This window comes from Lithobates pipiens, unplaced genomic scaffold, assembly GCF_037356315.1.
Source record: "Lithobates pipiens isolate NorthernLeopardFrog02 unplaced genomic scaffold, aLitPip1_a1.2 Scaffold_13, whole genome shotgun sequence".
In the NCBI taxonomy this organism is placed as follows: Eukaryota; Metazoa; Chordata; class Amphibia; order Anura; family Ranidae; genus Lithobates; species Lithobates pipiens.
Genome location: NW_027507718.1, coordinates 136,705,829 through 136,731,250, shown reverse-complemented (window position 1 = coordinate 136,731,250; position 25,422 = coordinate 136,705,829). Strand labels below are relative to the sequence as shown.

The window sequence follows — 25,422 nt, the reverse complement described above, 5'->3', positions numbered from 1 at the left end:
ATCTCTGCAGCGGCGAATTGCACAAGAGACCTGGGAATTTTCTGGTCCGAGTTCAGCCAAACATTCGGGCTGAAATCAGACCTGAAACGGTGAATGTAGATTCACCGGACCCCTGCTGTGAGCCGCTCTGTGACCAAGTGTGAACCCAGCCTAAAGTGATTCTGTCCAAAGCCAAGGGCTCTTTTACACATTCTGTGTTTGGCTCTGCATAAGCATTTACATGCATTTGTAAATGCCAATTTTTTTTTTTTTATTTTTTTTTTAACAAGTTGCATTTACATACATTTGCGATGCATTCCGGTGTAAAAAAAAAGCACTTTAATTTAAATGCACATGAAAGCACTGCAATGGTGTAAACTAGGATCATTAAAAACACATTTTCCTTCCATATGCATTTGCACTGCATTTAAAAATGCGTTCAACTACTTCTAACTTGTTATTTTCATCAGTGCTCAGTGCTTTATTAAACATATGCCTCTTGTACTTTTTCAACTTTAACTCACTTTACATAGGAAATTAAGTTAAATACCTAAAGAAGTTTCAATGCCCTGGAACTAGCATGTACTCCGAGTTAATCGATGGCAGATTCCTTCAGAAGGGTATTTAGCTTGACCGCTAATTATCTTTTCATTATATCCACAGTTAGGCCCCATTCACACTGGGGCGGTGCTGGCGTCGGCGGTAAAGTAACGCTATTTTTAGCGCCGCTTTGCTGTCGTTTTACTGGCGGTATTCGGTTTTAACCCCCGCTAGCAGCTGAAAAAGAGTTAAAACCTCCCGCAAAAGCGCCGCTGCCCCACTGATTTCAATGAGTAGGAGCGGTTTAGGAGCAGTGAATAGACGGCTCCAAAGAAGCTGCTAGGAGGACTTTTTTTTACCGTCCTGCTAGCGCACCCCTCCGGCTTTCACACTGGAGTAAAAGGAGCTGCTTTTTTCAGGCGCTATACATGCGCTATTTTTAGCGCTGTAGCGCCTGAAAAACGCCTCCGTGTGAAACGGGCCTTAGGCTCCATTCACACTTGTAGGACTCCAAAGTTGCACAAATTTGGAGTGCAACCTTGATGCAACTTTGAATGGGTGCAACTTGGATACCACTTTGGCTTTGATCCATGGTAATGGACAACTGTTGCACTGTATAACATTCAGGTATGACTTTCATGCAACTTTTAGGAGGTACCATTGAATTCTAGCGCCTTCAAGTTGCATGAAAGTCAGACCAAAGTAGTGCATGAACTGCTTTGAAGTCATTACGACTTTAAGTCGCACATATATGAATAGTTATATGGAAAATATCATGTGCAAAGTCGCATGAATAGACGCACAAGCGTGAATGGAGCCATTAAGCTCACATTTATCATCATACCAAGATCGAATCACAGATTGACAGTGCTATTTTAGGGGATGGGAAGGTAGGGGTATTGAAATGTGAACCTCCTAAGCACAGCTAGACTACAACCTCAGGTTGTCCAAAATAGGCTCAAGTGACAGCCACGTGGCATGGCAAAATTTTGAAGCATTACTACATAGTATTTATTTGCACTCTGGGGGAAGCAGTGCCTAAATCAATATATGGCATTACATTAAAACTGCTGCGTGCAGTCCAAGAGCAGAGAAAAAACGTTTAAAAAAACGGTTTTAAAACTGATGACTACGTACCACCATCTTGTTGATTGAAACCCAACAATTACTTGGGAAGTCTTGGAGCATTGGAACCAGGAACTGAAGGCATCCATCCCAGTGACACAGCAATAGCATCATAGCAATCAAGTTAATAATTCTCATCACTGCACTGGCAAGGTCATAGGTCATATGGAAGATCTGCAGAAAGGAAACAAACCAAAATGAAGCACAAAATTACAAAAAAAAAAAAAAGTTTAATAAAAAAAAAAAAAAAGCTACTGAGAAACTGCTTATAAATGCTGAATATATGGGCTTCCAAAACGTGTAAGGCTAGTCAAAAGCCAAATCATTTCAATTGTTCCTCTGAGATCTGGTGCTGATATAATTATCAGGATGACTGGGACAACTGTGCAAATGTAGACATTAGTGTAATGTATGATCACTGTATAACGCTTATACAACTGCTGTCACTGGTCTACAAAAGGAAGCATATTACACAATGTGCCCTGTAGTTTTGCTTAGAGGATGGGAAACGAACAAAAAACTGAATGTTTGATATACCTGCAAAATCACGTTGAGTACATCACAGAACACGGGAGAGTTCATTCTCAGACTACTGGGTTACACCCGGTCTCCAGGTGATTGGACAATGGCAAATAGCAAAGCTTTGACAAAGCCCTACATTACTCCACCCAGCACCAGTATTACTTTTGTTTTGTCAGCAAGCAATGTCTGGCTGAGACAAGGGGGTAGACCTGTGTCCTGCAAAGTACTCTCAGAAAGGGATTTTACAGGCAATTTGAAAATAGGAATTTTGACATACATCTATAAATGACATATCTTGCCATACAGTATGGGACATAGGAATTGATTTGTCGACCATGGCTTATATACAGTTACCTTCAGGTGTGTGGACACTGGCTTTCCTGGGAATGCATCAGCATCATCTATATAAACCTACCAACCCCAAGGCTCCATTTTTTTTTTTGCAAGAAATACAGAGATTACATAGAAAAGAAGGGACGGACCTGTGCCCTGTACCCCAAGATATGGAATTTACAGGTACATCAAAATTCCATCTTAATCGCACAGTATATAACACAGGAATTACATTTTTAAGCCATTGGATGTCCCTAATTAATAATAAGGGATGGGCAACTAAATACCCCAAACAGCAGCGGCAGGCTCACATGAAAAATTAAGAAGGGTCAATGGACCTGAAAAAACAGTTGACAGCAGAAGCACCTAGCAGCTGAAGCATGCATCAAGCAGAGGCTCAAAAAGTCACCTGGTACAGTTCTTGCAGTTCCAGTAACAAAAGTAGAACATTTTTCCTGCATTGGACTATAGTGGAACACGATAAAATATATCAAAAATGCACTGAAACCGGAACACACCAAAAAAACACTCTGGAACACACGTCCTTATTTGAGGTTAAGAAAAAAAAAAAAAAAAGGAGGGTGAAAAAATGCACTGCACTAAAAATGCTCCGAAACACATCAAAAACGTGCATGCAAAAAAACATTTCTGTGGTGTGAACTGGTCCTTAGGCTTACGGGAAACATCATAAAAGGTAACACCTGGTGTCTGTTTTGTAAGACCTCTTTATATACGAATGCGTGAAACATTCTGGGAAGTCTGAGAGAGTGGAATTATAGAGAAGCACGTTTGCTGGAAAACTACAAGACGTGTAACCAATTTTAGACATTACTTTCGAGACAAGGCCAAGTACTAAACGTTATTGTATACAATTTCCTTGGAAAGGTTTGAACTATCTTTAGGACTTAAGCTTCAGCGATTGAGACTTTCAAAATGTCAGGACCCCTGCTAGTATGTTGCATTTTTGGATCATCATTGTAAAGTACCGTAGAAAAAAAAAAATAGTAAGAAAAAAAGAAAAACAATAATATTCATTCAAAAATGTAATCTACCTATACAAAGGTTACATCTCTAAAATATTTAAAATAAAAAGGTCATTTGAGGTTTAGGGTGTTTTGTGAGAAGGTTAACTTACACTTTTTAAACACACGTCATACTTACCTTCACTGTGCAGCTCGTTTTGCACAGTGGCCCTGAACCTGGTCTTCTGGGGTCCCCCGGCGGCTCTTGCGACTCCTTCCCACATCAGATAACTCCCTAGGAGAAGCGTTCTCCCGGGGGGGGGGGGGGGGGGGGGGTTACCTTGCAGGCGCGCTCCCGAGTCCATCATTCAGCGTCCATAGACACGAATGTATGACTCCGCCCCGGCGCCCGTGTCATTGGATCTGATTGACAGCAGCGGGAGCCAATGGCTGCACTGCTATCAATCTATCCAATCAAGAGCAGAGCAGAGAGACAGTGCATCCCCACCGGGTGAAGTTCCAGGGCTCAGGTAAGTAAAATGGGGGGGGGGGGGGGCGTGGTCACTGCCAGGTATTTTTTCACCTTAATGCATAGGATGCATTAAGGTGAAAAAACGCAAGGGTTTGCAACTCCTTTAAGCCAAGCCGATTTTTTTTTTTTTTTTTTTGGAAGAGCAAAAGTATAATACGTTCCCCTTAATAGTGAGCATCATGTTACTCGCATCTTTCCAAAACGCATAGACCCTCATCGAGGATTGATTTGGCGTTCGCAAATGCATCAATGTTGCAGCTGGTGGGCGGAGCTACATATTTAGCGGGTGGTTTGTCTGATCATACGCCCCTGTCAATACATATTGGTCTCACCTCAGGTTCTAGGGGGGGGGCTGGAGACTCAACCCTGGCTGGCTGGAGGTAGAGGAGGTGTCCACTCAGGTTGCGCCACACTTTGGTCAGTATTGGGAGGATAATGTGGGATCTGCCGCCCCAACCGTGGTGTGGGATGCATTTAAAGCTTGCATGCGCGGTCACTATATCTCGGCTATTAAACAGGCACGTAGGTCCTATAATCAGAAAGAGCAGGAATTGCAGGACAGGGAGAGGGTGTGTGCTTTGGCACATGCTAATAGCCATTCGGATGTCACGTATGGTGAACTTCTGGAGGCGAGGCGTGTTTTGGCACTCCACTACACCGAGCTAGCTCACACGTCTAGGACAAAGCTGGCTGAATCCCTTTTTGAGCGGGGGGACAAAAATGGCAAGTTGCTTGCTATGTTGGTAGCGGACCAGAGAGTTCAGACTAACATACCTTGCATCATAAACGATCGGGGGGACATTCTCACAGATCCTGTGGCTATCTTGGACACTTTTGTGGAATTCTACAGAACCCTGTATGCTCCTCTCCCGGCTTACAGCTCACTTGAGCTGGACGGGTTGTTGGCGTCCCTGGGTGTCCCGGTGCTGTCTGAAGGGGACAGGGACATGTTGGACGCTGATATAACTGAGGAGGACATTGAGAGGGCCATTAGGTCCTTCCCTTCACATAAGTCTCCGGGTCCCGATGGTTTCTGTGTTGAATGGTACAGGGCAAATTTAGAGGACTTGGTACCCCGGCTAAAGGGTCTCTTTCACTACTGTATTGAACACAAGTGTCTTCCTGACTCCCAATTAGAGGCGCAGGTTATTCTACTGCCAAAGCCGGGTAAGGATCCCCTGTCATGTTCGTCTTACAGGCCAATAGCATTGCTGAATCAAGATTTGAAAATCTTGACAAAAATTTTGGCTACCAGACTCTCCCAAGTCATCACTACCTTGGTGGACATAGATCAGACGGGATTTATTCCGCAGAAGTCTACGGATACCAATTTGCGCAGGCTGTTTACTCATCTGCAGGTCGAACATGACAGGACGGGCGAGAGAGTGGTGGTCTCCCTCGACATGGCTAAGGCCTTCGATTCTGTAGACTGGCGATATATGCTAGCAGTTCTGCGGCACATGGGTTTCGGGGAGGTTTTTGTCACTTGGATCTCTCTACTTTATAGCAACCCTCGGGCGGTTATCAAAATAGGTGCCTTGATCTCCTCTCAGTTTGAAGTGGGCAGGGGCACGCGTCAAGGGTGCCCACTGTCTCCATCCTTATTTGCGTTAGCAATAGAGCCCTTGGCTATAGCTTTGCGGAGGTCCCCTGAGGTTGGAGCTTTGGAGGTAGGGGGTATCAGGGAATGCTTAGCGTTGTATGCGGATGACATGCTTCTGTTTCTGCAGGACGCAGGGCCTTCCTTGGAAGCTGTGTTTAAGGTGCTTGACACCTTTGCCACATACTCCGGGCTTCGGGTCAATTGGGAGAAGTCAAACGTTATGGCTATTGACGGGGGGGCTCGTGCTTTGGCGACCACTAAGGTCCCCATTGCATGGGTGCAGGAGTTTAGGTATTTGGGTGTGAGGGTGTCCCCAAGAGTGGGTGACTATATGTCTCTCAATCTTCTTCCATTGCTGGCTAAGGTGAAGGTACAACTGGATGCATGGAAACATTTGCCGCTGTCCCTGATTGGTAGGGTTAACCTACTGAAAATGAAAGTTTTACCAGTGTTTTTATACTATTTGCGAAACACGCCAGTTTGGATCCCCTGCTCCTTTTTCAGAAGGGTGAACAGTCTGTTCAGTTCGTTTTTGTGGGCCGCTGCGCATCCCAGGATAAGTCTCCGTGTTTTACAGGAGCCCTGGGGTCAAGGTGGCTTGGCTTTACCGGATCTTTTTAAGTATTTTATAGCTGGACAGATGGTGGTCGCCAGGAGATGGTTAACGAGGGATGATGGGGACTCCGCCACGGTACTAGAGGCAGCCCTTATGGGCTCGTATGAGAGTTTATCCTACCTGGTGTATAGGGGTCTGGGGGCCTCTCCTTCCCTGACGGTCTCCATGCGAGTAACGGTGCGAGCTTGGGACAGGGCGCAGGTCCTGATGAAGAACAGAGGGGGGTGCTGGACGGCCCTCTCTGGTTTAATTCCAGGCTGCCGCATTTTGGTGCGATTCCTGACCCGGTGATATGGGCCAGGGTTGGCATCAAACAACTTGTGCACATAGTGGGGGGGACCAGGCTATACACTTTTGATCAACTGAAAACGAAATACAATTTACCGAACTGGTATTTTTTTCGCTACCTCCAGTTGAGACACGCCTTCCTCACCCAGTTTGGTTCGGATGCTTTGGAGTTGGGTGTGTCTCCTCTGGAGAGGGTGCTGCGGACGGGGGACCTTTTGAAGCCCTTATCCGCGGTATACAAAGAGCTGTTCGTTGATAGGCCCAGTGTGGTACAAAAGTGTAGGGACACATGGAGCGCTTTGGTGGCGGACTTTGGGGGGGAGGACTGGGACGACATGTGGGCCTATCCCTTCCAGACTCTGGTGTCGGCCAGAGATAGACTTATTCAATATAAAATTCTATACAGGGTACATTACACACCTGCAAGGCTAGCTGGAATGTATGGTACGGGTGCGGCGGGGTGCTGGAGGTGTACGGAGGACCGAGCTGGCTTTGATCATATATTTTGGCAGTGCCCACTGATTGGGGACTTTTGGAGGGGAGTGACGGATACCATCCAAACAGTCCTCTTGGTGCCGATTCCTCTTACGGTCGCGGTTTGTTTGCTGGGGCTGGTGGAGGAGTTGGCTCCTAGAAGGGCACAAAGAACTATGATATCTCTGTCTTTGTTCTATGCGCGTAAAGCCATCCTGTTGTATTGGAAAAAACCTGAACCACCTACTGTGTCATATTGGAAAAGCCTGATTAACAAAGCACTTCCACTTTACAAGGCCACGTATCTTAGTAGGGGATGCTCCAAAAAATTTGAGAAAGTGTGGCAGGGCTGGCTAGACGCCAAAGATACTTTGAATTAGTTTGCTGAGTGGGGAGAGGACTCCTGGATAGCCAATGGGAGCACGGGGTAGATTGATGCTATGTGCTCTGTGGGTTTTTCTGTTGTGCATTTGGAGTCAGGGTGCATCATCACTTTTTGGGGGGGCCAGTTTTTCTCTGGGGCATACGGTTGTTGACTATGACTATGAATGTGTTTAGTGATTTGTATTTGACTGGGGGGCTGCACAGGGGCATGGGTGGGAGGGGGGGGGGGGGTTTGGGTCATATGTTTATATGTGTTGTTTGTGTTGAAAAACTGTTAATAAAAACAAATTTACAAAAAAATAGTGAGCATCATGTGCTTGGATGACTGCTGTCTTCATTCTACACAAAAGTACTCTCCTGGTACAGTGGATGGATCATGTCATGAAGCCGCCACTCTACTCCTCTCATCTCTTCACTAAAAGCCTAATTGTCTGTTCACAGAATACAAAAACGCTCTTTGAATTGACAATTGGAGATTCCTGCCATTCCTCTACCCTTGACCAATTGTTTTTTCTGGAGCTCAGCTTTAAGAGAAAGCTGATTTTTGCAAGATCTTTTTTGCAGCGACAGAAGGCTGTTTTAGGGAAGGGAACCTTTTTAACCACTTCCCGACCAGCGCACGACGATGTACGTCGACAGAATGGCACGGGCAGGCATATTGGCGTACATGTACGTCCAATATTCGTTGCCGCCATGCCATCGGGAGCGCGCCGCCGGCGGCGCGCTCCCGCGCTGGTCGGGACCCCCGTGAGTCCGGTCGCGGGACCCGCGGACTCGATCGCCGCGGGCATCCCCACGATCGTCTCACGGAGCGGCCGAATGGAGGAAATGCTGTATAAACAACATTTTTCCATTCTGCCTAGCAACTAGTGACGCTGATCTCTGCTCCATGTGATTGGAGCAGAGATCAGTGTACACTAAATGAAAGCCCAACCCCCCCACAGTTAGTAACACACCCCTAGGAACACTTAACCCCTACACTGCCACCCACTGGTTAACCCTTTCACTGCCAGTGTCATTTACACAGGAATCACTGCATTTATATAGCAGTGATTACTGTATAAATGACAATGGTCCCAAAAATGTGTCAAAAATGTCCGATGGGTCCCCCACAATGTCGCAGTCACAATAAAAATCGCAGATCGCCGCCATTACTAGTAAAAAAAAAAAATAATAAAAAATTATTAATAAAAATGCTATAAAACTATCCCTATTTTGTAAACGCTATAACTTTTGCGCAAACCAATCAATAATCGCTTATTGCGATTTTTTTTACCAAAAATATGTAGAAGAATACGTATCGGCCCAAACTGAGGGGAAAAAATGTTTTTTTATATATTTTTGGGGGATATTTATTATTACAAAAAGTAAAAAATAATGCGTTTTTTTCAAAATTATCGCTCTATTTTTGTTTATAGCGCAAAAAATAAAAACCGCAGGGGTGATCAAATACCACCAAAAGAAAGCTCTATTTGTGGGAAAAAAAGAACGTTAATTTTGTTTGGGAGCCACGTCGCACGACCGCGCAATTGTCAGTTAAAGCGACGCAGTGCCGAATCGCAAAAAGTGGTCTGGTCTTTGACCAGCAAATTGGTCCGGTCTGAAAGTGGTTAAGTACAGGTCCACTTCAAAAGTGAAAAACTTAAAATAAAATTGTATATCAATATTTTGTACTCTCTAGTTGTGCAAAAAAAGTGACTCTTCAGGCCCCTTTTCTCATATACAGCATCAGGGTGGATTTTAATCATCATTTTTAACCACTTTCAGACCGGACCATTTTGCTGGTCGAAGACCAGACAGCTTTTTGCGATTCGGCACTGCGTCGCTTTAACTGACTTTGCGGTCGTGCGACGTGGCTCCCAAACAAAATTGATGTCCTTTTTTTCCACAAATAGAGCTTCCTTTTGGTGGTATTTGATCACCTCTGCGGTTTTTATTTTTTTGCGCTATAAACAAAAATAGACGACTATCAGGACCTGGACTTATACCCGGGACCTCAGCTGTTTCTGGCAATGAATCTTCTCTCTGAGCTATCTGAGATGCTAGACAGTGCCTTGTCATATCCTTTAGACAACCCTGCCTTGTACCTTGATTTCAGCTGAACCTTGAACTCTTTGCTCCTCCAATGAACTTCCTGATATAAGCCATGTCTCTGCACTTCCTCCTTGCCAGAATATTGTGCTATCTTCAGCCTGTATCTCGCTCCTGTCTTCACTGCTGCCGTTTATATTTGCTACTGCTCATTATCGACCCTTGGCTTATTTCACGACTACGCTTCTGCCTGATCCCAACCTGCAACAACTCGTTACCGACCTTTTGACTTGCTTACTGACCACGCTTCTGTTTGATCCTTACCGGCTCATCCGCTACTGAACCCCGGCTTGCTCACCTCCTGGTGGGGCGATCCTGAGGACCACGACCTGGTACTAACACACAGCTAAATCCGTCTCCACCATCTGGAGCTCTGGTGAAAACCGGTTAGTACTTAGACTCAGGTGAGCCTGTGTCATCTGCGTTCCCGAGATGATACTAACACACATATGCCTCACCCACCCAAGTTTAATGGCGACCGCCACCATTACAGATGTTGTTTTCTTAACCAGTGTCGCATCCATTTCCAAATGCGACCCACTGCATTAGTTTCTGAAAGACAGAAGGTAATGTTTGTTATCAACCTCCTGACTGGGGAAGCTCTAGCCTGGGCCTCCCCCTATATCAAACAAGACCGTGCCATGCTGAATAATTTCCAGAATTTCGTGGATGCAATGAATCAGGTTTTTGATGATCCCAACCGCTGTGCTACGGCTGAAGCAAAGTTGCATAGTTTATGGCAGGGTAAACGCTGTGTTGCTGAATACACAGCTGAATTCAGATGCTGGATGGCAGATACCACTTGGAACCCAGCAGCGCAAAAAAGAGTCAGTTCCGCCAAGGGCTTTCTGAACAGGTAAAAGATGAGCTTGCCAGAGTAGAGACTCCTAATGATCTTGAAGCCTTCATCCAACTATGTATCCGAGTTGATCAGAGGCTTACAGAAAGGAGGAAGGAGAGGCTGGTTATGTTTGGAAGTAATGGGGGCGTTTCCCTGCTTGTCAATTTATTCAGAAGGATCCAAGAGTTTCTACAGATTCTGACACAGCTGAACCTATGCAGGTTGATGCAATTAAGAGATCCATTTCTTTTCAGGAGAAAAAAAGAAGACGTTCGGAGAACCTCTGTCTATATTGTGGAGACTCTGGGCATTAAGCAGTTAACTGTCCTAACAAGGTTAGAAGAACAATTGTGGCGACTGATGTGATCCTACCTGAACAAATCAACTCTATTACCCAGTCTATCTCCCCATTGATTCTCGAAAAAAATAAAGTAAATTCTCCACGGTCTCATTTTGTCATCCCTATTAAGCTTATTTCTGAGGGCCGTGAAATCCCCTGCTCTGCTATGCTGGACTCTTTATGGACATAGAGTTTGCCCACCGCAATAACATTCAAGCCAGAAATACATCTGCTCCTATTGAGATGGAGACGGTTGATGGTTCACCCTTATCCTCAGGACCTGTTACCCATAAAACAGTTCCTGTGGTAACCCAGTTTGAGGCTGACCATCATGAGACCATCAGCTTTCAGTTGATCACATCACCCAAATTTCCCGTCATTTTGGGCATTCCTTGGTTCTCCACTCACAATCCCTCTATCAACTGGGGAACACGAACCATAGATTTCACATCTTCCCACTGCAAGGAATACTGTAGGGAATCTTACCAAATAAGTTCTCCGCTGGTCAAGGACCTGCAAGATGGTGTGGTAACTACCCAGTCATATCACAACTTGCCTCCATAATACCATGCGTTCCGGGATGTCTGTGATAAGAAAAATGCAGATAAATTACCTCCTCACCGCCCATACGATTGCCCCATTGAGCTGCTCCCAAGGTATTTTGGCCGCCTTTTTAATCTGTCAGAACCTGAATTAAAAGTGCTCAGGGAGTGGCTTGATGAAAATTTAAAGAAGGGTTTTATTAGACACTCAACATCTCCTGCAGGAGCAGCCCTATTCTTTGTTGAAAAGAAAGACTCCACCTTGCGTCCATGCATTGATTACAGGCACATAAATAAGGTCACCATTAAAAACCATTATCCACTCCCCTTGATCTCGGAAATGTTGGAAAGGCTTCGTTGTGCAAAAGTGTTTACAAAACTTGACCTACGGAGGGCATATAACCTGGTCCGTATTCGTCCAGGAGACTAATGGAAAACCGCCTTTAGAACCAGATATGGACATTTTGAGTCCTTGGTCATGCCTTTTTGTCTCTGCAATGCCCCTGCGACCTTTCAACACTTCATAAATGATGTTTTATGAGACCTGGTGGACCAATTTGTTATTGCTTATCTGGATGACATCCTTATCTTTTCCGATAACCTGGAAGAGCACCACAGGCATGTTTGCACTGTCTTTGAAAGATTAAGGCAGAATCGACTTTACATCAAACTGGAGAAGTGTGAGTTTGAACAAGCCCAGTTCCAGTTCTTAGGGTATATTATTTCTCCAGATGGAGTGAGCATGGATCCCGAGAAGATTAAACCAGTGGTAGATTGGCCTGCCCCTGGAAACATTAAGGAAATCCAACGATTTGTCGGGTTTGCCAACTTTTACAGAAAATTCATAAGGAACTTCTCTAAGGTGATAGCTCCAATTACCCAACTAACAAAGAAAGGAGTGCCCTTTGTGTGGTCATCTGAGACACAGGCTGCTTTTGGAAAGTTAAACTCTTTACTTCTTCACCAGTATTGGTATATCCCAATCCTGAATTACCTTTTATAGTTGAAGTGGATGCTTCAGACTCTGCCGTGGGAGCTATCCTCTCTCAACGACATGGAGAAAAGATGCAGCTTCATCCTTGTGCTTACTTCTCTCGTTTAATGTCTTCAGCCAAAAGAAATTATGATATTGGGAATAAGGAGTTACTGGCAATTAAGGAAGCATTTTCTGAATGGAGGCATTTGCTGGAAAGCGCTAAGCATCCTGTGACCGTTCTCACCGATCATAAGAATCTGGAATTCATTCATTCTGCCAAGAGATTGTCTTCTAGACAAGCACGTTGGTCATTGTTCTTTTCCAGATTCAATTTTATTATCTCATATCGACCTGGGTCAAGGAATGGTAAGGCTGATGCCTTATCACGAATGTTGTCTGGACCTCTCCAGGAAAACAACTCTGAATACACAGTCCTGCCTCAAAAGAACTTTCTAGGTGCCACAAGTTTTAAAGCACTCTTGAGTCTCCTCAAGGAAGGGTATGAGAATGACCCACTCCTCAAAAATCCTCCTATGGACATCATCCTTGAGTACAAAAAATGGCTTCTGGACTCAAACACATCGCCTCTATGTACCTGAAGTTGCTCGGGTTGAAGTCCTCAAGTTGGTTCATGACTCCAAACTTGCTGGACATTTTGGAGTTTCTAAAACAGAGGAACTTTTATCCCGTTCCTTTTGGTCGCCTGGGTACAAAAGAGATGTCAAAGGTTATGTAGCCTCGTGCCTGGTCTGTGCTCGCAATAAGACACCCCGAGCTTCTCCTTTGGGGTTGCTCCAGCCACTCCCTGTCCCATCAAGACCATGGGGATCAATTTCTATGGACTTTGTAGTCGATTAACCCCCCTCTAAAGAAATGACCACTATCTTGGTTGTTATTGACCGCCTCACGAAGATGGCTCACTTTATACAGGTCAAGGGGGTACCCTCTGCAGAACAAACTGCAGAGTTGATGGTTCGAGAAATCTTTAGACTACATGGAATTCCAGAAGATGTCGTTTCTGACAGAGGAGTACAATTCACTTCAACATTTTGGAAAAGCTTTTGCTCAGCTCTAGGAGTAACAATTAATCTATCTTCTGCTTTTCATCCTCAGTCTAATGGTCAGACCGAGCGGACCAATCAAACCTTACAGCAGTACCTGCAATGTTTTGTCAGTTATCTTCAGGATGACTGGGTGGACTATCTTCCTACAGCGGAGTTTGCTTATAACAATTCTAAACATAGCTCCACTTCTCAGACCCTTTTTTTCCTAAATACCGGGCATCATCCAGCTTTTATCCCCGATCTCCCTATCTCAACTCAGATCCCTGCTGTTACCAACAGATTAACTGCTTTACAGGAGATCCAGGATAAATTGATCGAGACTTTGAGGGAAGCTCAGGAAAGTTACAAAAAGGCTGCAGATAGACAACGCAGAACACTTCCTACCTTTCATGTGGGTGATCAAGTTTGGTTATTTAATAAAAATCTGAAGGTTCATGTTCTATCTATCTGCAAAGTTGGGGCAAAAGTTTGTGGGACCTTTCCAGATCTCGGCCCAGATCAACCCAGTTGCCTTTTCACCTAAAACTTCCAGCCAGTATGAAGATTCACCCTGTGTTTCACATATCGCTACTCAAACCTTTTCACGAAAATACTTTTTCGGGAAGAATTCTTCCACCCCCTCCACCTGTTAAGGTACAGGGTGAAGAAGAATATGTGGTGGAGAAAATTCTTGATTCCAGGATCTATAGGAACAATTTGCAATATCTGGTTCAATGGGAAGGATATGGGCCAGAAGAAAATTCTTGGGAGCCTGAGCAGAATGTTCATGCTCCTAGATTAACAAGAGAATTCCACCAGAGGTTCCCTCACAAACCGGGCCCTAAGACGTCCAGTGGACGTCCTGGGAGGAGGAGAGTACTGTCAGGACCTCAGCTGTTTCTGGCAATGAATCTTCTCTCTGAGCTATCTGAGATGCTGGACAGTGCCTTGTCATATCCTTTAGACAACCCTGCCTTGTACCTTGATTTCAGCTGAACCTTGAACTCTTTGCTCCTCCAATGAACTTCCTGATATAAGCCATGTCTCTGCACTTCCTCCTTGCCAGAATATTGTGCTATCTCCAGCCTGTATCTCGCTCCTGTCTTCCCTGCTGCCGTTTATATTTGCTACTGCTCATTATCGACCCTTGGCTTATTTCACGACTACGCTTCTGCCTGATCCCAACCTGCAACAACTCGTTACCGACCTTTTGGCTTGCTTACTGACCACGCTTCTGTTTGATCCTTACCGGCTCATCCGCTACTGAACCCCGGCTTGCTCACCTCCTGGTGGGGCGATCCTGAGGACCACGGCCTGGTACCAACACACAGCTAAATCCATCTCCACCATCTGGAGCTCTGGTGAAAACCGGTTAGTACTTAGACTTAGGTGAGCCTGTGTCATCTGCGTTCCCGAGATGATACTAACACACATATGCTTCACCCACCCAAGTTTAATGGCGACCGCCACCATTACAGATGTTTTCTTAACCAGTGTCGCATCCATTTCCAAATGCGACCCACTGCATTAGTTTCTGAAAGACAGAAGGTAATGTTTGTTATCAACCTCCTGACTGGGGAAGCTCTAGCCTGGGCCTCCCCCTATATCAAACAAGACCGTGCCATGCTGAATAATTTCCAGAATTTCGTGGATGCAATGAATCAAGTTTTTGATGATCCCAACCGCTGTGCTACGGCTGAAGCAAAGTTGCATAGTTTACTGAACCCCGGCTTGCTCACCTCCTGGTGGGGCGATCCTGAGGACCGCGACCTGGTACTAACACGCAGCTAAATCCATTTCCACCATCTGGAGCTCTGGTGAAAACCGGTTAGACTCCGCACCTCAGGTGAGCCGGTCTCATCTGCCAGGGTGACTGCCTGTGTTCCTATCCTGCTGGTTAGTGGTAGTCCTGCAACTGCTATAACAATTGGTCTTCAAGCCTGACCCCTGATTGTGACAGCGACAATTTAAAAAATAAATATCCCCCAAAAATATAAAAATATATATAAAAAAATGTTTTCCCTCAGTTTAGGCAGATACGTATTCTACATATTTTTTTTTTTTTTTTTTTAATAAAAATATCGCAATAAGCGATTCTTGATTGGTTTATGCAAAATTGATAGTGTTTACAAAATAGGGGATAGTTTTATGGCATTGTTATTAATAATTTTTTTCTTACTAGTAATGGCGGCGATCAGCGATTTTTATTGTGACTGCGACATTAGGGCGGACACGTCGGACATTTTTGACACATTTTTGGGGCCATTGTCATTTATACAGCAATCAGTGCTATACAAATGCACCAATTCCTGTGTAAATGACACTGGCAGTGAAGGGGTTAACCAGAGGGAGGCAGTGTAGGGGTTAAGCGTATCCTAGGGGTGGGTTACTAACTGTGGGGGGCGTGGCTGTGTGTTAGTGAACACTGATCTCTGCTCCAATCTCAGGAAGCAGAGATCAGTGTCACTTGTTGCTAGGCAGAATGGGGAGATGCTGTTTACGTCCGCATCTCCCCGTTCAGCCTCCCCGTGAGACAATTGCGGATATCCCTGCGGACTCTATCGAGTTTGCGGGACACGCGACCGGACTCACGGGGGTCCCGACCAGTGCGCGCCGCCGGCAATTTCAAATGGACGTACCTGTACGCTAGTTTGTCTGTCCATGCCATTGTACCGACTTACATCGTCGTGCGCAGGTCAGGAAGTGGTTAAAGAGCAACTGTCATCTCTGTTCCGCAGCAGCTCCTCTTCTCACCCACTGTTGACTCACCGACAGTCCCATTCACTTTAATGGGATGGCTGGTGATGCAGCAGTGACACAACAAGGTGAGGGATGTGAGTGGATGCCAGTCCATGATGGATCTGAATGACAGGTGCTCTTTAAATGTAAGGACTTATTCTTGCTTGTAGTTAGAATCTTTAATATTTGCAAACAAAATGTAGGTTTCCTATTTAGAATAGTAAGCAGCGAGGTTAGTAAAACAGCAACTTCAGAACCGATTCAATCATACAGTTTGTAGTGTACATAGATTTGCAAACAATGGGATAAAGGAATATTCCTGAACTTTGTTTTATCTCATGGTTACTGTGACACTGTGTGACTGCGTCAATGCAGTGCATGTTATCTAAGCTCGCAGAGCTTGGATTCATTGAATACGTTTACCAAAAATGTAAATATTGCAGAATAAACAGCCTCATGCTACATAACTAAGCCCCATTTCATGCTGAGTAAACTATCTTTAGATAGATTTTTCACTCCAAAAGTATTTTAATAAAATTAGATTTTTTGTATGTTCAGTAGGCTGTTCGCCTGCCAAAAGCACAGTCAATATGTTAAGGAGCGAGGCCAGGAAGCCCGCCGCCGCATCCTTAACAAAAGGAAGTCATCAGCTGAAAAAAAAAAGAAGGACGGGGGTTCAGATTTCGATAAGCCAGCAGACCCCCATAACCACCACCCAGAGTTGTCGGGAAGAGACCCTTGTCACCATCAACATGGTGCTTTGGGGTGGGACCCAGCACTGTTTTTTGTTTTTTTAAATATATATTGCCGAAAATCGCAACTGCGAGTTCATTTAAATTTGATTTAACAATTTTTTTCTTCCATTAGAAATGTCCTTTTTTCTGCAGCATGTTCTATACAGATGCGCCACTTTACAGGCAGACTAAGGGGACTCCCCAGGCACTATATTTAAAGGAATTTTTCATTTTTATTGTTTCACTAAAACTGTATCACTGTATCATTAAAATCACTGCTCCTTTAAAAACAATAGTTTTAAAAAAAACTTTTTGCATTGAGACTTCTCCCCCAGGGCAGCACCGGGGTCCACATATTTTTATGGCCAATAACTTGAATATATGCCTTCGAAATAGGGGCTTTTGATTTTCATGTTCAGGTCCCATAGCCTTCAATGGGGCTTGCGGTTTGGGGCCAAACTTTTTCCCTGTTCAGGAGTTTCGGTGTGAACCGAAATGGGGGGTGTTCAGCCCATCTCTACTTGCAACTAGCCATCTCACCTTCAGAGCTAGGGACTAGCCTAACCACTAGCCGACCACGCACTCTAGTTTTACTGCTACAGTGCAAGCCGGCTACACAGAATCATGTGCGTATACATGATTTTGCATTTCCCATCCACCCGGTTGTGCTGTCACCGACTCCGGCGCATGCTGATCACCGGTTCCCTGGCCAATGCTTTATAGCTGGGACCCGCCACCCGCCAATCGTCAGTGTGAGCGACAGGAGAGGCCTTTGTGTAACTAAACACAAAGCTCTGACAGTGGCGATGTCCGGTTTTTGTTTCCCTGCAAAGCAAAGAATAAAAACCAGAACATCGTTTAGTAAAAGCACCACACTTTACACATAGTTAGGCACACATTTAACCCTTTGATTGCCCCAGATGTTAACCCCTTTCCAGCCAGTGTCATTAGCACAGTGTTCGTGTATATTATTAGCACTGATTACTGTATTAGTGGAAGTGGCAGTTAGTCAGCTCCCCCCAGTGTCAATGTCAGATTGACCGCTGCAGTATCACAGTCCCATTATAAGTCACTGATTTCTGCCATCAGTATATAAATAAAAAATTCCAGTATATATACCATAGTTAGTAGGCACTATAACTTTCATGCAAAACAATATATACTTATTGGGATATTTTTTTTTTTTTTATTAAAAATGTAGCAGAATACATTTTGGCCAAAAATTTATGAATAAAATTTGATGATTTTTTTTAATTAGATATATTTTAGAGCAGAAAAGTAAAAAAAAAGAAAAATTTATTTTTTTAAAATGTAGTCCTTTTTCCTTTTATATCGCAAAAAAAAAAAAAAATCAAATACCAACAAAAGAAAGCTCTATTTCTGTGAAAAAAATGGATATAAATTTGGTTTGTGTGACGGCGCAATCACCAGTTAAATTAGCACAGTGTCGAATAACAAAAAATGGCCTGGTAATGAAGGGTGAAAAATCTTCTGGCACTGAAGTGGTTAAAGCTCTGCAGAGACTGTGATGATAATATGGACTCCTCACAAGGCTGTGTGAAAGGGCAGGACTACCATGTTGCTCAGAATTCAGTCATATTCATTAGTAAAACCAGTAGACATAGCAGCAGTGATCCCCCTTACATCTTTCCCCAAAGGTGTCTGATACAATCAGACTTTTAGCTGCATTCCAGAACACACTCATCAGTCCATTGAGAGGACACCAGACCCTCTCAAACCTATTAACCTAATACACTGTTCAGCCCTACCTTTACAGCCATCACTAAAATCATAACACTTTTTAAATTTGTCGTGCTTGGAGCCTCAGTATAATTAAACTCATATCAACCTGAATAATAAATAATGTTCTTTAGCAAGGAACATACATTTCACATTAATAATGTTACCAATTGCAGATAAAGTCAAAGCTGTCTCTTTAGTGAACGCACAGTACTCTGGGAATCCTTTGTCATGCCTTAAATCTTTATTTACAAATCAAAGACATAGCTAGGAACTCATAACTAAAAAATAAATAAATAAACAAACACAACAAAGCTCCACTGACTGAACTGACTCAGTGATTTCAACCCTATGACTAAGCCAATGAGCAGATGAAATGTGTTAGCAGGGATTGGCTTGGGAGGAGGCAAAGCTGAAACCTGTCACATTTGAAACCAAGCGGCTTTCTAGTGTGTGCTTCCATCCCTCCTTTCTTCATAATAGTTGAAGAGAAAAAAAAAAAGATAAACCTGACCCAAAGCAATTATAGCTCTCTTTCAACTGCATTTTTTTTGCAATGAACAACCAATATGCAAGTCCAGCACCTGACAAATTGAAGTTTTGTGTCTGCCCCCAGATCCAATATCATCATCATGACTGACAGCCCAACTTACACACAGAATAAGGGAACTTCTATTGGGTCATTGCAGTTTAGCACTATTATTTGTTTCTTCCTTGCTTAGTTACAACATGCTCAAGTGCCACACACAGCAGCCAAGATACACGTTGAAGGTAGAAGCAAATGGACACTGTAAAAATAAATGTTGTTTTCGCACAACAGTGTTCTCTTAAATGTTTATGGAATCGTGTACTCCTCTTAGATGCCGTATACTCCCTTTTTTTTTTTTCTACTAGATTTTACATGGCAAATGTTATGAATGCTGTAAGAACTTGCTACTGTTTACATTGTGTGATAGCTGCTGTATCTCTAGGTGGCACTGTTTGTTAAGTATACAGCATCCAGCAAGGTGCGAGATGTCCCAACTCTACGTGTGCAGCATTATATTAGTGATACAATGGGGCTTATTTACCAAAGGCAAATCCACTTTGCACTGAAAGTGCACTTGGAAGTGCAGTCACTCTCAATCTGAGGGGTAGATCTGAAATGAGGGGAAGCTCTGCTGATTTTATCATCCAATCATGTGCAAGATAAAATGTTTTTTTATTTTCCTTGCATGTCCCCCTCGGATCTACAGCGACTTTACTTCCAAGTGCGCTTTCAGTGCAGGGTGGATTTCCCTTTAGTTAATAACCTCCATTGTCATCTTTACAACTTCTTACAAATTATGGGCTCAGAACTTAAACATATACAGAACAAAAAAGAATTGAAATAGGAAATTCAGAATATCAACTGAAACAAAAGATAAACTGTAGCTGTCAACAGTATTTCAAAAGAGATCTGTTATGAATAATATGTAGTCAGCCATAGGATTTTAGAAATTAACCACTTCAATAGCAGGCACTTCTGCCTTCCTGCCCAGACCAATTTTCAGCTTACAGCCCTGTCACACTTTGAATGACAATTGCGCAGTCATGCTACACTGTACCAAACACATTTTTTAGAATTTTGTTCCCACAAATAGAGCTTTCTTTTGGCAGTATCTGATCACTGCCGGGGTTTTTATTTTTTGTGCAGCAAATAAAAAAATAGACCAAAGAATTTGAAAAAATAATGTTTTTTTGTTTCCGTTATAACATTTTGTAAATAAGTACGTTTTCCCCTTCACTAATGGGCACTGTTGAGGTGGCACCAATGAGGTGGCACGGATGAGCACTAATGGGCAGCACTGATGGGCAGCACTGATGAGCATCACTGATGAGGAGGCACTGGCAGGCATTATTACTAGGCACTGATTGGCATAAATTTTGGGCACAGATTGGCATCCCTGGTGGCCTGAAGTGGGCATCCTCATGGGAGCCGCTCTGATAATCAGCGCAGACACCCCCCACCCCCCCCCGTCCGTCCGTCCGTCGGGAGAGCAGTCGATCGGCCGACTGTGTATCAGAGAGTGAGGCTAAGCCGTTACATTCCTTTTGACATCGTGATCACATGGACATAACTGGTCACATGGTAAAGAGCCTCTGTCAGAGGCGCTTTACCGAGATATTTAAAATACATTAAAGCGGAGGTCCACCCTAAAGTGGACCTTCCGCTCATTGGAATCCTCACCCCTTCCGGCGCCACAATTGCCACCTTTCAGGGGGGAGGGGGGTGCAGGTACCTGTACAGTACAGGTATCTGTACCCACTTCCGGGATAGCTCTCTGCGGAAAGGGGCGTAGATTACGCCCCTTTCCGAAAGTCCCCCGCTGCCTGCTGGGAAACGCACACATCCCAGAGGCAGCGGGTCCATCCTCATTGCGCAGCGCGACTCGCGCATGCGCAGTAGGGAACCAGGAAATTAAGCCGAAAGGCTCCACTTCCTGATTCCAATACCCAAGATGGCGGCGGCAGCACCTGAGAGACGATCGAGAGATTGGCTTCGGGTGCCGACATCGCGGGCGCGCTGGACAGGTAAGTGTCACTATTTTAAAAGTCAGCAGCTGCAGTATTTGTAGCTGCTGGCTTTTAAAAAAAAAAAAAAAAAACGTGCACTCCCGGCAGACTCCCGCTTTAATAATTTAGTTTATTCAACATGAAATGGAGCTTAGTTACGTAGCATGAGGCTGTATATTCTGAAATCATTTACATTTTTTTGTAAACTCATTCAATGAATCCAAGCTCTGTAAGCTGAGATAACATGCACGGCATTGATGCATTCACACTATTTCACAGTAACCATGAGATAAAACAAAGTTCAGGAGTATTCCTTTATCCTATTATTTTGCAGATCTATGTACATTGCAAACTGTATGACTGAATGGTTTCTGATATCGGTTCTGTTTTACTAACCTGACAGCTTATTATTCTCAATAGGAAACCTTAATTTTGTTTGCAAATATTAAAGAGTCCAACTATGGGCAAGAATAAGTACTTACACTTAACGAACACCTGTCATTTCAGATCCATCATGGCAGCGCCTGTTAGCTGGCATCCACTCACCTGCTGCAGCTGCGTCCATCTTGTTGTGTCACTGCCACATCACCAGCTGTCCCATTAAAGTGAATGGGACTGTTGGTGAGTCAACAGCGGGTCAGAGGAGGAGCTGCTGCAGGACAGAGATGACAGTTGCTCTTTAAAAATGATGATTTAAAAATAATTGATTTAAATCAAGCCTTTTCACTAGTGATTTAAATCAACTTGATTTTAAATCAAATCCACCCTGTGAAAAAAGGTTCTTTCACTACTTTTTACCAATTTCATTGTGGCTTGCATAGACTTCTGTCCTCTCTCCTCCAATCACACTTTCTTGCATTCTTTTCAAAGAAGGCAAAACCGTGTGTGAGTGGACGAGAGGGATTCTGCCTTTCCTCCTCTCACAGAACGATCGTACTCTTACATACAGCTGTTTAAGGTTTCTTAGTCCTCGAGACAAGATAAGGCTTTACCGGCTCTATGGTGTAGGGCTTGTGAATCCAGGGGAGGGGTTTACAGTAACTTGTACAAGTAATACTACAAAGCTTTCAAAGATATTGTCGATTGCATGCCTTCAGCCTTGAAACAGCAGTTTGGGGAAAGCCCAAACTGTTGTCACAACTTTCTTTTCCAGTGTGACTGTGCCCTGTGCACAAAGTCAGCAGCACTAAGACATGGTTTGCGAGTCTGAGATGAAAAAACTTGAGTGGCCTGCACAAAGCCTTGACTTCAACCCTACTGAAAACTATTGGGATTAAAGTAGAACTAAAGGCAAACATTTCTTTTTTTAGATTTGGATTGTGTGAAAAGGGATTAGAACACCTGTCAAGTATTCATTGCTGTCTGTGCCTCGTTGGAGAGATCAATCTTCTCTATTAGTCCCATTTACCATTATCATTGACAGTGAAAGTAAAAGAAAATACCACATTTTGGGTTGTCTCTAAAACAGAAATATCCCAGGAATGGTGGGGATATTATCCAACTGGGTCACTAGTTCTGCTGACAACCAGGGACTTCCTCAGTTTAGAGGGATTTTCTCTCACTTCCTGTTTTGGCAATGGGGCAGGAAGTGAAGGAAAATCTGCAAAATAGCACACAGATGGCAAAAATAAAGCTTACCGGGATTATAACTCTCCTTTACTCTATAATCTAAAATGAAAACAAAAAAATGACTTTAGTTCTACTTTACTTGGAATATGGATTGTGAATCAGGTCTTCTTAACCAACTTCACAATTTTCTTTTGGCCGACTAGGCAAAAATTCTCACATTCCAAAACTTGTGGAAAGACAGTAGAGCTGAAAATGGATGCTAACTAGGTAAATAAGATGCCATACAAGCTCACATAGGTGAGATGGGCAAGCTTTCACAAACTTTTCAAAACATTAAGTATACAGTTCCTTAAAACTATTTAAATCATTAGAAGATAACTTTATTTCTTGCATCCAAATGGTAGCCCAGAGTTTAACTTTAACTCCGGCTCAGAAGAAAGACAACCTTTTTGATTTCCATAGCAGAGTGTATATGGGTAAAGATCATTGTTTAAGACAGTCGTGTCCAACCTATTGACTTTCCTGGGCCACATTGGAAGAAGAGTAATTGTCTTGGGCCACACAAAAATACACCAAGCCCAATTCATACCGAATGCAGTTTTGAAATTGCACTAAATCAGAGTGATTTCAAAGCCGATGGACAGTGCAACTTTGTGCAGCTTGCCGACTCTGTGCGACATAATGCACAGATGTCAATGCAAGTCACACATCAAATCAGCAAAAATAGTGCAGGAAGTCTGAGTCGCATTGATATGAATGGTTCCCATTGCCAGATATAGGGTGAGACTTGTCATGCGATCTTTAATCTGTCAAAATACATAACAAGTCGCACCGTTGTAAATGGGGGCTAACAATAAGGATAGCTGGTGAGCAGAAAGTCAGGCAGATCACAAGTATATTAGGGATGCACTGAAATTTCGGCCACCAAATGCCCTTTTCAGCAATTTGCCGAAAGAGAAAATTGGCAGATAATGGAGCGTGGCCTGGGCGGGGGACGGGGCTCCGCCCCAACCCCTGGTGCCGCCCATCATGGGGGTGTCCTATAGCGCAGGAGAGCCGCCTTCACCGCCTGTTTGATCACAGCGCTGGGAACATCACAGCTTTCATTTCAATAGCTGTGTGTTCCCGGCCGCGCGTCGTCAAACACAGCCCCTCCCCCTTGTTCGAGCACTTTGATCGACAGATCACCCGCAGGATTGGATAGATGATCTGTCTATCAAAGTGCCCGGACAAGGGGGAGGGGCTGTGTGTGACGGGAACACGCAGCTATTGAAATGAAAGCTGTGATGTTCCCAGCGCTGTGATCAAACAGGCAGCAGAGGCGGCTCTCCTCTCTTCCCTGCACAGGCTGGCTGCAAAATGGGGAACTGTGGCTGCAAAATGGGGCACAGGCACACTGGCTGCAATGGGACACACTGGCTGCAATAGGGGACACCTCCTGTACCACGTCCTCTGTCTCTGACCATCTCCTGTACCGTGTCCCCAGTCTCTGACCATCTCCTTTACCGTGTCCCCAGTCTCTGACCATCTGCTTTACCGCGTCCCCAGTCTCTGACCATCTCCTGTACCTTGTCCCCAGTCTCTGACCATCTCCTGTACCGTGTCTCCAGTCTCTGACCATCTCTTGTACCGTGTCCCCAGTCTCTGACCATCTCCTGTACCGTGTCCCCAGTCTCTGACCATCTCCTTTACCGTGTCCCCAGTCTCTGACCATCTGCTTTACCGCGTCCCCAGCCTCTGACCATCTCCTGTACCGTGTCCCCAGTCTCTGACCATCTCCTGTACCGTGTCTCCAGTCTCTGACCATCTCTTGTACCGTGTCCCCAGTCTCTGACCATCTCTTGTACCGTGTCCCCAGTCTCTGACCATCTCCTGTACCGTGTCCCCAGTCTCTGACCATCTCTTGTACCGTGTCCCCAGTCTCTGACCATCTCCTGTACCGTGTCCCCAGTCTCTGACCATCTCCTGTACCGTGTCCCCAGTCTCTGACCATCTCCTGTACCATGTCCTCTGTCTCTGACCATCTCCTGTACCATGTCCCCAGTCTCTGACCATCTCCTGTACCATGTCCCCAGTCTCTGACCATCTCCTGTACCATGTCCCCAGTCTCTGACCATCTCCTGTATAAAAATATTTTTTTTAAAATATGTTTCGGTATCGGTTTTCGGCCTAGTGTATTTTTCATTTTCGGTATCGGCACCAAAAAACCCATTCGGTGCACCCCTATATATATATATATATATATATATATATATATATATATATTGGGGTTCCTGCGTAATTTGCCAGCAAAAAAAATGATTTTTACATGTAGGAGAGAAGAGCCAGAATTGGTTTGGGAGGCAAGTGGATAAACCATTTACCGTCATGAAGTTTATCCGCTACAATACATTGAAAAGGCAGCTAGGAGGTTCCTTATATGATATGATTTAACTAGGCATTGATTGGGACCTTGACATAAGTGGATCTCATAGAACATATAGAGTTGTACCCACAAAATGTTTATTATAAAAATTTATTTTTCCTGGGTGAACTATACAAGCTGCCATTGCCAATGCTGACCTCCTAGCTGGCTTGTTATCTCTGACTTTAATTCACTTTGAGCCCCTGACCTGGAAAAAATACAGAGCAAATGAATTCAAAGCTTGCTACTTGTATACTTGCCTCAGGTCTGGGGCTCAGCATGATAGATGGACAACTAACATTTTCAGCACTGGCATCCTATACAGTGCAACACAGTGCTTTATTTGTACTATTCTTGACTTGATTTGTCTAGATTTGAAATTCCACCAGTGTAAAAAGTATGTATATTTCCTTATGTTTGTAGGAGTTTCTCACTGTGGCACTAGTTTTTCCCTTTAAAAAAACGGATAGGTTATATGCTGCAAAAAATAAAATAAAACAAAAGATATTA

General features: G+C 44.1%; 1 protein-coding gene across 1 annotated transcript in view; it reads right to left on the bottom strand.

Annotated features, from left to right (window-relative positions):
* HCN2 (hyperpolarization activated cyclic nucleotide gated potassium and sodium channel 2) overlaps positions 1 to 25,422 on the bottom strand; it is a 206,062-nt gene that overhangs the window by 63,759 nt on the left and 116,881 nt on the right. The window contains exon 3 of the mRNA XM_077475629.1: positions 1,657 to 1,818. Within this exon, the coding sequence (XP_077331755.1) occupies positions 1,657 to 1,818 (162 nt within the window). The remainder of the gene's footprint in view (positions 1 to 1,656; positions 1,819 to 25,422) is intronic.